The sequence below is a fragment of the Cygnus olor genome, chromosome 16, assembly GCF_009769625.2.
Source record: "Cygnus olor isolate bCygOlo1 chromosome 16, bCygOlo1.pri.v2, whole genome shotgun sequence".
Classification (NCBI taxonomy): Eukaryota; Metazoa; Chordata; class Aves; order Anseriformes; family Anatidae; genus Cygnus; species Cygnus olor.
In genome coordinates this window covers 15377913-15390976 of record NC_049184.1, presented here as the reverse complement: position 1 = coordinate 15390976, position 13064 = coordinate 15377913, and the positions used below count along the sequence as shown (strand labels likewise).

Genomic DNA, 13064 nt, shown 5'->3' with positions numbered 1-13064 from the left:
TCCCTGCACGCCGTCCTTGGTGCCTGGCAGCGTCCCTGCTGAGTCTGGTCTGCCTGGAGCAGCATGCGCTAATCCAGACCTTGGAGAAAGGACCTTCTTAACCTGCTTAGCTGTGAATGCGCACGCTCGGCAGGGCAGCCCTCGGGAAGGCTCCTGGGTGCCGGGGACGTCCCCCGGGAGCGCTTCGAGGAGAAGCCATGGGGATGTGCATGCGGGCGTTATTTCTGGATGGTGTCCCGGGGAGCGGGGGTGCTTGTGGCTCCTCAGGACACCTGGGGAATGGCAGGGGCAGCACAAACTATCCCACCTCTTCTGGCACCGCACACGTGCCGTGGCTCCTGGTCGCAGCACCGTCATTTCCCAAGGTGCCTCTGACTCTCTGCACATCTCCAGGTTCCCTGCGGTACTGACACAGCAGAGAGATTTCTGGGGAGAGGAGCGAGCCTCTGGAAAAACGCTCGCCAGAAGCTGGGCAGTGCCTGCACGCTGAGCTCGGCCTGCCCCATGCCACAGCCACCCCAACGGCTCAACCACAGGGCGCTCGCTGCAGGGATTCAGCAGGCCCTGACCGGATCTGTCTGTGCTTTTCCCAGGCTGCCAAATTCTCACTTTTCAGGGCTTCCTGCACCAGTGTGGGACTTCACTTAGAGACCCCAGCTTGGGGCAAGGAGGCACCACGCAGGGCCATCCTCCCCCCTCTGCCCTGCCTGGGCCATATGGGGCTGGTGGCTCGCTGTGCCCTCACCTCTCCCCAGGGCACTTCTGTTGATCGGGAGGGATCAAAGGCCCCCTCCAACAGCAGGCACCCTTGTTCCAGCCGCTTCTGGAGCCTGAGGAACGCAGCATGGGTGCTGAGAGACCCCAGCTTCACCCACCCTTGGAGCTGAACGGGACGCCAGGCTCCCTGCGCCTGCCTCCAGGTTGAGCACTCATCGTTTTGTTTATCCTGGGTGCAAACCCAGCAGCGCTGAGCTGGGCGCCTCTGATCCTTGTGTCCCCACCTCCATCCCTGAATCTGAGCATCCCCAGCCTGCCCAGCAAGCGGGGGCAGCGGGGCGACCCCTCAGAACATGCCTTGGCTAAACAGGGTGCTCCGAATCCCTTACCCACTGCCACCATCCTGGCAGCAGGGACAAGGGAAATCCAAGCCACGAGGCCTCCTGCAGCTGCGGTGCGAGGGAAGATGTCTGTCGCGAGGCCCCCCGCCGTGTGGCCGCTCCCTCTGGCCGCGGGAGACGGCACCGGGGGACACCGGGGGTGCCGGGGAGGGACCGCGGCCGCACAGCGCTGCCTTGTCTGGCCAGGCCCGCCTGCGGCCGTGCTCCGTGCCCAGCCGTGCCAGGTGTCCGGCTCGCCGGGGGCTCCGGGAGGGCGGGCGGAGGATGGAGGTTTCGTCTGGGACCTAACGAGGTTTGTATAACGAAGGAAGACAGGAAATACAGTGTCTTAACTGGATGCTGGCCAGCCCCACTTCTCCGCATCTCCCATCGATGTTTCTTTTTTTCTTTTTTGCGTCTTGGAGGAAATCAGCCGGGCAGGACCTGGAGAAAGCAGACGTCCCCTCTGGCCTCTCAGCACCCTGCCCTTGGGTGCTGAGGCCCTGGAACGCCACCCGCTTGTGCCTGATGAAAGCTGTGCTCCTGCCCAGCAGTGGCCCCCCGTGAGGCCCCCTTTCCCACTCCGTCTCTCTAATTTGTATTAAGTATCCCTTCCTCGCAGGCTTTCCTCCTCCCCTTCTTCCCCCTTCTCGTCTCTTTTGTGAGTGAATAATTTATGGCACTTTTCATCTTCCTGGCTGTTGTTACAGTCAGACGTCTGTGGGATGCTTTGAACACTTTTGACAGTCGTTTGCAGGCTGGATGCGAAGCTCCAGCCCGTGCGGGTGACACGGCTCTGGGCACGGCCACCTCTGCCACCACCATGGGCATGGGTGGGCACAGCTGGGCAGTGCGGGGAGCAGGGGGCTCCCCGGGACCCCAGTGCTCCCAGTGCCGGCCATGGGCGGGTGGGCAAGGGCTGAGTCCCCTGTCCTGGTCCCGGTCCCGGCCGGGGGTTCGGTGGCCCCTGCCCCGCCGTGGCGGTGCGGGGCTGCGGCGAGGTTTCCGTGGGCCGCTGGCTCTTACATAAGCTCATTGTTTTCCAAGTCAAAAGAGGTTTTGTCTTCGCTCTGGAGATGTGACAGGAGGAGGAACAATTTGCCCCATTCATCTTTAATTCTGCCTTTGGACAGCAGCGCGGTGGCCCTCGCTGACATAGATGTTAAACCCAACCACTTCCCTGCCGTAAAATCTCCCGGGGAGCAGGTGTTGGAAATCTCCCCTTCCCCTCCTGATCTCTGCAAATCCAGTGTCACAGAAATCAAGGATAATCCAGAAGCCTCTTCAAAATGAAAACGCTGAGCCCTGATTAATTCATTTAATAAGTGACTGATCCCCTCCTCCCCCATCACCACTACCCAAGAAGCCATTTTGCTTCGACGCTTCCCTGGGATTGGCGCAGCCGGGGAGGGACGGAGGCCACAATAGACCCGGCGCTGCCTCCCCGCTCCGCAGCCGCCGCTCACCCTCGCCCCTCGCGGTGCTGGCGCTGGCGTGGCCGTGGCAGAAGGGAGCGGGGATCCCGTGCCGAGGGTGCTTCCACCCCGGCCCCTGCGCCCATCCACGCGCCCGGCTTTCAGGGGCTCCTCCGCCTCCATCCCCCAGCCCGCAGAGCCCCGGCTCCGGAGGTTCGATTGGGGAATGAAATATTTCGCTTCCCAACTGAAAGATCAAACCAGCTCGAAGTGACATTGTTTTTACAGTTCCATCTGCTTCAATTAGGTCGTGGGGGTGGAGCAGAGGGGCTTCCAATTATCCTCATTAGAGGGGCTCCTCGCTCAGCCAAACTCCAGCCGCGAGCAGAGAGCTCACGAGACTCGTGCTGGTTGATAATGAATATATTCATGGCTGCACAGCCTGGCTTTGCTCTCCTGCTGCTCGCGGAGCCCTGCTATTTATCTGTGTATTTTGGGCGCGCTCTGGGAGTTTGCAGCAAAGCTCCCAAATCGCAGAAGTTTGGTGTGCGTGTCTCAGCGGCGGCGGTGTCTGGGAGCGCAGCCCTCCCTCACCCCTGCTCGCGGTCCTGCAGATGCCACGTCCCCAGCGGAGGGTGCGTGGGGCCAGGCGCAGGGCCGGGCTCTCCGACAGCATCCACTGTGGCCAAGCGAGCCCTGGGCCCAGCACCCAAGTCCGGTCTCAGCACCCATGCAGGGGGGGGTGGGTCTGAATCCAGCCCCCCCAGGGCACCGCTCGCTGCTGGCCGTGGGCCGGAGCTGCCCCGGTGCTCCCTCCCGAGGGTTTCCCTGGTTTTAAGCTGGCTGAAGCCATTCCCGTTCTGATCCATGGTCCTCGGCAATCTGGATTTGCAGCCGTTTCTCTGCCCACAAGACTGAGATTAATCCACCGTTCTACAAACAGAGCTTCTGGGAGAGCGTAACCCATAAAAGTGAAGAATTAAGAAAATTATCTGTAGCTAGTGGGTTTACAGACCTCGCTATTTACGCCCATTCATCCTCGGTTTAAACGAAATTGTTCTTGCAGTAGGTGCTGGTCCCTTATGTTCGATTCCCATTTCATTTCTGTATTCCACCTGAACGGGCTCCTTAACACCACTTCGTGTTTGTTTTCAATATTTTTTGTCTGTAGCAAAGCCAAGGTTTGTAAACGCGGTGGGACTGGCTAGAAACCTGGTTTGCAGCTGCTGTGCGTGTTTTGTGCAACACAAAGGCAACCCCGAGACATCGGAAGCCGGGAGGAGGGCCGTGCCTCCCCCTGCACCCTGCCCGGTGTGAGCAGCCGGCGCGGGACCAGCGATGCCAACGGGGCTGAGCTGGGGGCTACGGGGAGGCTGGAGGGGTGGGCAGGGCAGTCTGAGGATGCCCGGGGCAGGGCAGGGATGCTCACATCAGAGTGGGGATGCTCAGAGCGCTGCGAACTCTTCTCCCAGGTGCTGCCTCCCTCTGTGCCCCCTGCCCGTTGGGGGTCTCTGTGCTGGGTGCCGTGCGGGGGGCTGCCGGGGTGCTCCAGGGAGCTGACGGGAGGTCCCTGCCATCGACACTGATCGGCCGTGTGGTTGCTGTGGCTGTGCCCGGGCTGGCGATGGGGCCTGGTGTGCAGCTCGTGCCTCTGTGCACGGCAATAATGCTCCTTAATCCCTCCGAGAAGCATCGCAGGATGAGGCCGGAGCCTCCCTCTGAGCCCTGGGAGGAGAGCAGGGGGAGGGACGAGGCTCAGCCTCCACCAGCCCTCTGTGCCCCTGCCACCTGCCCCAAGCTGGCATGGATCCTGCGCCCACACCAGCTGCAGTGCTGATGGATCCTGTGCAGTGCCCAGCCCCAGCCGGATGGGATGGGGGGAGGCAGAGCCGCGGCCAGTCGAGGACACGGAGTCCGTGCTGGGTTTGGCCACAAGCCCACGTGCCTGCCCCATGCGTGCACGGGGCACGGGGCTCGGGTGTGGAGCAGCCGGGAGAACGTGGGGGAGCTAAGCTGGGGCTGGCAGCCTTGCTGCCGGCTGCGGAGCAAAGCCTGCGGGCACCTTCCATGCCCTCAGCCCCGGGCGGCAGCTGGCAGCACCTCCGGCATCGTGCTCGTGCCATGGGCCGGGCTGCAGCACCCCACGGGGCCACGGGCATGGAGGGTGCCGGGGGCGTGGAGCCTGCGCTTGCCTCAGCCAGGAGCCAGGGTTTCTGCCTGCTCCCAGACCATGAGTGGGTCAGGGAAGGGAAAGGGACAGGGAACTCGAGCGGGGCTGTTTTAATTCGGGGGCTTGCAGGGGATGGAGCAGTCTTGGAGCAGGGAGCGCTCGTGCCTGTGCTGGGGCGGTTCGGGACACGCATGGCCCTGGCCGGCCCCCACGGACTGTTCGGATGCCTGAGCGTCCTCAAGTCTGTTTATTTTAAGGGATACAAAGTCCTGCGCTGCTGCAGCCTCCGCAGGGGTCACAGGAAAGTTCGCTGCAGCCTCTCATTAAAGTTCCCTGCAGATGCTGGCCGGGGGGGTGGGAGAAGGAGGAGGAGGAGGGTGGCAGCAGCCGGGCACCGTCCCTCTGCCCCGCGCCCGCACACCTTTGGACTCTGAGCCCATGTGCCGGCAGCTGGCGGCACGGGGCCGGGGCCACCCCACAGCCCGAACCTGGGGCTGGGGACCAAGGATTGGGGACCAGGGATTGGGGACCAGGGACCAGGGACCGCCATCTGCTTGTCACCGGCTGCAGCTTCTTTGTTCGCAGCTCGGCGCACACTTGCACAGGAAGCGGCTCCCCACGTGCTTCGCCCTTTCCCTCTCGCGGAGGCACCTAATGAAATAAAGGATTTACTGCAGCGAGGGGGGGGGGGGGGCAGGGGCAGGGGCTGAGCGGGGTTTGAAGACGTCCTCCCTGGCCTGGGGTCGGGCTCCTTGGTGGGCGTGGGGCTGCTGGCAGCACAGGGGATGGGGACGGGGATGGGGACAGGGACGGGGACAGGGATGGGCTCTGCTGCAGCCAGGCAGAGCAGCACAAACATGGGAGGCTGTGGACAGTCAAAGACCCGGGTGTGTGACCGGACGGAGAAAGAGAAAGCGGGGTTGGGGCAGGGGAGGGTGCGTGGTGCCGCCGGGGCTGGGCCCGCGGGGTGCGGCGAGGGCGATGTTTTGCATGGGCAATGGGGCTCTGTGGGGAGGCCGTGGCTGCCAGCACAGCTTTGCATTTGGAAAAGCAGCAGCGGGAAGAGGGAGGGCAGGGAGGGATGGGAGCGGCCGCCCTGGTGGCCCCGGGGGGGCTGAGCCCGGGAGGGGCACGGCACAAGGGGACGAGAGAGCCCCAAAGGGGGCTGCGGTCGGTGCGTGATTGGTGCTGGGGGCACGGGGACGTGGGCAGGGAAGGAGATCTTGTACGTTGGGTGGGTCGTGGTCAGTTGGTACTGAGCTGGGAGGGACAGGCAGGATGTGTGTGGAAGCCCCCTGCCCCCATCCTCCAGCAGCATGCCCGAGGAGCCTTGCCAAGGGGTCTGCAGGCTGTTTACAAAGCTCCCAAAGCCGCTTGCAGGCTGCACGAGCCCACTTTTTCCTCCCCAGGTGATCCTGCGCTCACACACAAGGGGCAGGTCCTCGCTGCGGCTCCCTGGGTGCTGGAGTTCATCTCATCCCTCCCGCGCCGGGTCCCAAACTGTGCCAGGTGCACCCCTTGTGAAAGCCTTCGGAGGCAAGGGACCCAGGCGGGGAGAGGAAATGCCCCTTTCTCCTCCCTGCAATGCAAACAGAAACCTAAAAGGACCAAATTCCAAAGTTCTTATTCAAGCCCGCGCGCCGTGGCCCCGGGCGGAGGTGCAGACGGTGGGACTGACACCTCCAGAGGGACAGAGGGACAGGGGGACAGGGGGACAGCTGGCCGCGGTGCAGAGGGTGCAGGGAGCGGCAGTGTCCGGTGGCTCTGAGGAACGAGGCAGCGGAGCCGTAAAGCGATGGCCCTACAGCCTCCGGCTGCTGCCTGCGAGAGTCCGGAGCTGGCTCTGCCGTCTGTCCCTGAGCACCTCGCAGCGAGGCCAGCCCTCTCCGAGCAGCACCGCGGCCGTGCTGTACGTGCAGCCGGGCTGGGAGGGGAACATGGTGGGGGGCCGGGGCTGCCGCCTCGGGGCCGTGGCCCTAGGGCATCCCCGGGGTGACCGTGCGTCTCTCCTTGCAGATGACTCCTCGTCAGAGAGCTGCAGCGGGAATGGCTCCTCCACCCTGAACCCCTCCACCTCCAGCAGCACGCAGGGCGACAGCGCCTTCCCCGAAATGAACGGCAATGGCACCGCGGCCCCCATGGACTTCACCGCCTCCGCCGACGACCAGCCCATCAACCTCTGCGACAAGCTGACGCCTGCCCATGTCACCCCCTCCTACCAGTCGGACAGCTGCAGCACCGACGGGCTGCGCAGCAGGGTCAAGTACGCGGTGAAGACCACGGCAGAGGTACGGGGCTGGGCTGGGCTGCGCGGTCCCAATCCCCCGCGCGGGGCACAGCATGCGGGGAGCGAGCGCACGCGGCCGCACGTGGTGCTCGCGGGCTGGGCTGCGAGGGGGAGGCTGGGACATGAGGAAGGGGAACAGCAACATCGAGCCAAGGAAAAGGATTTTGAGCTGCCCGTCCCACGGCTGCGCCTGCGGGGCGGTGCGAGGTGCCCACGGTAACCCCCGTTTCCTCGCAGTCCCCTCCGTACAGCTCCGGCAGCTACGACTCCATCAAGACCGAAGTCAGCGGCTGCCCCGAGGACCTGACCGTCGGCAGGGCCCCCACGGCCGATGAAGATGACGACGACCACGATGACCACGAGGACAACGATAAGATAAATGACTCGGAAGGGATGGACCCGGAGAGGCTAAAGGCCTTCAACGTAAGGACGGCACCGCGGGGACGGGGTTAGGGTTAGTGAGCCCGCCTTGCGCTGGTTCAGCGTTCCCACCTCGTGTCTTTGTGCTCTGCAGATGTTCGTGCGCCTTTTCGTGGACGAGAACCTGGACCGGATGGTTCCCATCTCCAAGCAGCCCAAAGAGAAGATCCAGGCCATCATCGAGTCCTGCAGCCGGCAGTTCCCAGAGTTCCAGGAGCGGGCTCGCAAGCGCATCCGCACGTACCTCAAGTCCTGCCGCCGCATGAAGAAGAACGGCATGGAGATGGTGAGCGGCCGCCCCGCGTCCCGCCTCGCCGCGGGGGCCTGGCGGCGGGGCCTGAGCACGGCTCTCCCCTTGTGTCTCCGCAGACCAGGCCCACGCCGCCGCACCTGACCTCAGCCATGGCCGAGAACATCCTGGCCGCCGCCTGTGAGAGCGAGACGCGGAAAGCAGCCAAGAGGATGCGGCTGGAGATCTACCAGACCTCCCAGGTACCGTGCTCGCGGCAGGAGGGCGCGAGACGGGGCAGGAGGGGAGAGCGGGAGGACTTCGAGCGAGTTGGCAAAGCGTTTTCAAAAGCCTTCCTCGAAGTCACGGGGCTGCAGAGCGGGGAGCTGCGGCGCGTGCTAGGGCGGGGAGCCCCGCTTCGTCCCGGCCACGCGTCAGCCCTCGCGGCCTCCTGCTGCAGGAGGCCGGCCTCGCTGCAGCCAGCCTCTGCTTCCCTGTGCAGGATGAGCCGATCGCTCTAGACAAGCAGCACTCCAGAGACTCCACAGCCATCACCCACTCCTCCTATTCACTGCCAGCCTCGTCCTACTCCCAAGACCCCGTCTACATCAATGGAAGCCTGAACTACAGCTACCGTGGCTACGGGTCCCTGGGAGGCAGCCTGCAGCCACCCGCGCCGCTCCAGACAGGGAACCACAGTAACGGTGAGTGGCCCCCAGCCCCCCAGCACCCAGCCTCGGCCCCGGCCCAGCCCTGCTCCCGCAGAGCCTCTCCAAAAAGCCCCTCTGTCTCAGCAGCCCATGGAGGGCTCTGCCCCACGGTTCAGCTCGCCTCGTTAGCAAGCGGTTAATTGTTGACGTGAACTTGGAAGGACAGTCTAGGTGGAACTGGTGGAGTGAAGGAGTGTCACTTAAAAAAAAAGAGAATCTCTACCAGCTATTAATAATTAACAGAGCGAGTGCCTATCACCGCCCTGATCTCATTGCTGGTATGAGCCGTTCCCTCCCCAGCCTTCATCGCCTGCTCTTGGGGATGGGGCCGGGGCCGGTGCAGTTTGGGGCACAGCCAGCTCTGGCTGCAGATCAGGACAGCGAGGGGCTGCGTGGCAAAAGCAGCTGGGGAAACAGAACGGATGCTGCAAGGCGAGAAAGCTGTAGGAGAAAGCAGGCAAGGCATGTGGGGCCGGCTTAGCCGTGAGCAAGTGAGCAGAGTGGAGCAGCCTGGGCTGGAGCAGGGCACGTGTGGAAGCACGATGGGAATGGGAACGGGCAAAGTGAAGCTCCCTGGGCAGCAGCCCTTTGGCTTTGCTCGCCCCCCAGCCTGCCATACGGCCCCATCGCCACGAGCAGCCCTGCTGGCCACCTCGGGCGGTCTCTCCCAGCCCTGCTCTGCCTTCACCCACCCCATGCACCCCGGCTTCCTGCCCCTGCCCTCCTTGATGGAGGGAGGATTTGGAGGGATGTGATTTCCGGAGTCCTGAGAGATGCCTGTCTGGGATTAACTCTTATCATCCCTTCCTAATGCTTCTTAACCCTGAATAAAGATCCCACCCTGGCCTCCAGCTGCTGAGACCTAATCCTTGTGGCTGCCGTGGCGGCAGCTACGGGTCCCCTCCAGCCCAGCACACACAGCCCTGGCCCAGCCGCCCTCCTCTTGCTGGGCACGGACACCGAGCGGGCCCTTGACAGGAGATGGCAAACAGCTGCAGCCACGTCCCACCGAGAGCCCCAGCAGGAGCAAACAGGCTCCGTTTATAGCAGACATCAGCAAATTTGCTTCTTTTTAATGGATTTTTCAACCTCTGCTTCCCTATTTTTTTCTTCCTTTGCTCAAGCGCTTGACAAGCGCCGTGCGAGCACGCTGCCCTGGCACGGGTCAGGATGGAGCCCGCAGGGGGCTGCTGCCCCTGGGCTGCCTCCTCCCTCCATCCCCCACCGAAGGCGATTCTTGCTCAAACCCACTTCCCTCCCTCCCAGCGCCTTCCTCCTCGGTGAGCTGGGGGGGGTGTCACGGGCTCATTTTCCTGCTGCCTTTTCCGTCCAGTGAGATTGCTTTCGCCTGGCAGCCTCCTCCCCTTCACCCGCGCTCCCTTCTCAGCACTGCTGAGCCTGCTGCGGAAGGCCTCCGCTCGCTCTGCTCCTCCCTCACCTCTTGCAGCTCCAACGCTGCTTTTCCTGGTGCTCACCTCCCTGCTGCTGCTCCCCCCGGGGCCCTCCTGGTGTCCCCAGCTCCTCCTGCACCCCTCTGCACACTGCTGTGCCTGGGCAGCGGCCGGTCTGCGCAGCTGGAGCTTGGTTCTCCTAAAGCCTTTCTGCAGCAGCTCCAACTGCTCCAGCAGCTCCGGCTCATGGCTGGGGGATGAGTTCGGGGCCCTCTCCTTACCCCCAGGCTCCAGCTCTCTCTTCTCCCTCGCCCCGACTGCAGCCGCGTGTGTAGGACGCCCCTTTCCCCTGCTCTCTTAGTGTTTGGCTGATTCTGTGGTTCTTGCACCTCGTTTGGACTCTCTCGGTTCAACGCAAAAAGAAATGCGGTTTCCTCCTTGCTTTCACCTGGACGTGTCGCTCCTCGAGCTGTGCACCAGCTTTGCTGCCAAAGCCTACCCAGTGCAGCCACCAAAACTGGGCTGCAAATGTGTGCATGTGCTCGTGCACACCGACGTGCACACAGCTGAAGCAGCGACTGGAAGACGTTGCCCAGCTCTTGGTGAACTCGGTCGTTGTGTGGCTCTGTGCAGGCTGAAGGTCTGGGGTGTGGGGGCGGTTCTGCAGCTGGGGCCGGCGGTAGCGTCCCGTCCCCCCCCGCAGGCAGAAGCCCGCGTGGCTGGAAGCCACTGGCACGCTGGAGGTAGAGCAGAGAAACACTTCAGAGAACAAATTACCCCTGCCCATGAAGCAGGCCATAAGTTTTGCAGGACTCCATTTCATTTATGGACTAAGCCAGAGACGTGTACAGCCCAGTGAGCACATCCAGCCCCCCCGCCACGCCGTGTGTCCGGGCAGCCCGAGCCAGCAGCCTGCGCAGCGGCTCCTCTTGGCCAGTGCCCCCAGGCTCCAGTGGGCCGCAGTTACCCAACAATAAAACAGGGAAACGCACCCTGGGCAGGATGTGACTTGTCACGTGCAGGGGAAAAACCAGAGACTGGAGGATCGGTTTGAGCAGGGGCAGGGACGTCCCTGGCAGGCAGCGCAGGTTCGGCACCTGGCAGCTCGGGGCTGGCAGGCGGCGGTCACGAACCCTCCCTTTCGGCAGAGCAGATGAGGCAGACTGCAGGAAGTAATTTTTGTAATGTTGACTCAAAAGTCCCTTCCCTCGCGGCTGGTGGCGAGGCAGCTGCTTACCTGTGCTCGGCTCCAAGCTCAGCGCTGCGGCGCGGGGGCTCGCTGCGGGGTCCGGCTGGGGACCTGCTGCCTCGTCCTGAGCTTCCCTCTCGCTTCTCCTTGGCAGGTCCGACTGATCTCAGCATGAAAGGGGGAGCCTCCAGCACGGCCCCGTCCAACAGCACCAGCAGGGGAATGCAGGCTGCCCAGCTCAGCCCCACGGAGATCAGCGCGGTGCGGCAGCTGATCGCCGGCTACCGGGAGTCTGCGGCGTTTCTGCTCCGATCTGCAGATGAACTGGAAAACCTCATTTTACAGCAGAACTGACTCCTCGTGTCTGCATCGCTCCTCTGTCAAGAAGACAATTTATACCTGCTAGAAAGAGGCTCCCAGCAGTGTCCTGCTCAGGACCACCATCGTCCTCCCGTGAAGCAGTGGGTACATGTAGTTTTAGAAGGTGGAATCCAAAAGACCTGTTTTCTTTTACACTCCAAGCACCTGGGACTTCAGGCACAAGGACACATTTTTGAACCGTACCACCACACGTGCGTCCAGCTGACCAGAAGCCAAACCTGCGGCTTGGAAGGATGTGGGACTTTCAAGGGCAGAAGGGAGCCTGGGGAGGTTTGGGGCTGCAGATGTATTTAGAATAACCTTTGTGGACCCAAATGTTAGAATCCCGTCCCCAGATAATTTCCAAGTCTTAGGTGAGCTGAATCACATATTTATTGAGAAATGGACCCTCCTCTCCCCTTAGTAATTTATTTTTCTGAAAATGGATTCTTTTGAGTTTGTACAGATTGCCAGTTTTTTGTCTGTCTGATCAGAAGGAATTTATTCCTGTGAAATAACACATTCCATATCACTACACTACTAATTTCCAGGCAGCTATGCCTGTTTCTCTGGGGAGCCCTTGTCCCACAGGGTGCGAGTTTGCCATCCAGCCCTCGCGCTTGTAGGTTGCTCAGCCCCCGGTAAGCGCAGGTGGAAGCTGACCAACGGAGGGAGCGTCCTGCTTAGACCTTTGCGCTAAGCAGCCCCGTGTAGCAGCAGCAGTGGGGGCTCAATCTCCTGCAGAGACTCGGCAAGCTCAGCAGACCGGCTAGAAGGACGTCTCGCGCTCTTTTAAGTCATTGCAGATCAGAGAAGGAAGGAAGGAAGCACCTGAGAAACACTGTCTCGCGTTCACCATCTGTATTCTACCTCACACTCCATTGTGGGCTTTTTCCAGGACTCCCGAGCTGGCTCTGTGACTGTAAGCGTGGCAGACAAGCGGACAGGACAGCACGGAGGAGCCCGGGACCAAACCAGCAGCCAAGGACCGACGGCGCCGCGCTCCGTCCCGCCGGGGTGCCGCCGCTGGCCCAGCGTGCGCTGACCACGCTCGCGCCGCGCTCCTCGGCGAGGGAGGCTGTGCTCAAAAGTCTGTGTGAAACCGACACTGGGGGTTGCAACAAGAGAATAAACTATTTAGAAACCACGCACGGGTGTAATAAAGGCTAGCGCGGCCTCTCTGCGTGAAAGCAAGCTCCGCCAGCGAGCGGCTCGCTCCTTCCCAGAAGACGTTCGGGCACCGCTCAGCAGCAGACCTGACAAAAACGCTCTCCAGGGCCCAGGATCCTCCCCCCTCCCTGGCCACAGTCCTGGAACAAGCCCACAATTCCCAAAGTGTGGAAAAAAAAAAAACAAAAAAAAACATAGTCTGGTTACCGTTCTGCCCCATTACCGTCCCTCTCCCCCAATAATGCACTTCGTTTTGCTCAGTGCAATACCTACTACCAGTGCTGCTAAAACCAGGGACTTCGCTCAGGCACTAAGATGCTGAGCAGAGCCAAGCAATGCAAGGCGCTCTGTAGCCATATAGAGCAGCAAGAAGTGCTGCCTGACACCGCCAATTCTTCTCGCCGCCTCCCTCCCAGTGCTGGCGTGGCTCCTCCCGGCCCTGCTCAAGGGCAGGAATTGTCACCACGAGATCGATTTGATAAGTACAAAACCATATATAGCTCATTTTGACCAGAGATACTCTCTCTCCTTGGAGCCAGTTTTCTTTTTCTTTTTTTTTTTTTTTCTCTTTTTTCCCCCCTCTCTTTTTAGGCCACTTTGAGCCTGAGGATGAGGGCTGCTGCTCT

The 13064-nt window shown here is 62.0% G+C and overlaps 1 protein-coding gene across 8 annotated transcripts in view; it reads left to right on the top strand.

The window, feature by feature from the left end:
- NOL4L (nucleolar protein 4 like) overlaps window positions 1–12412 on the top strand; it is a 56821-nt gene extending 44409 nt beyond the window's left edge. For all 8 annotated transcript variants that reach the window (XM_040576349.1, XM_040576352.1, XM_040576350.1 and 5 more), the window contains 6 exons: window positions 6699–6970; window positions 7207–7392; window positions 7484–7675; window positions 7759–7881; window positions 8121–8322; window positions 11063–12412. In XM_040576349.1, the coding sequence (XP_040432283.1) occupies window positions 6699–6970; window positions 7207–7392; window positions 7484–7675; window positions 7759–7881; window positions 8121–8322; window positions 11063–11262 (1175 nt within the window). In that variant the 3' untranslated portion in view covers window positions 11263–12412. The remainder of the gene's footprint in view (window positions 1–6698; window positions 6971–7206; window positions 7393–7483; window positions 7676–7758; window positions 7882–8120; window positions 8323–11062) is intronic.
- The last annotated feature ends 652 nt before the right edge of the window (window positions 12413–13064 follow it).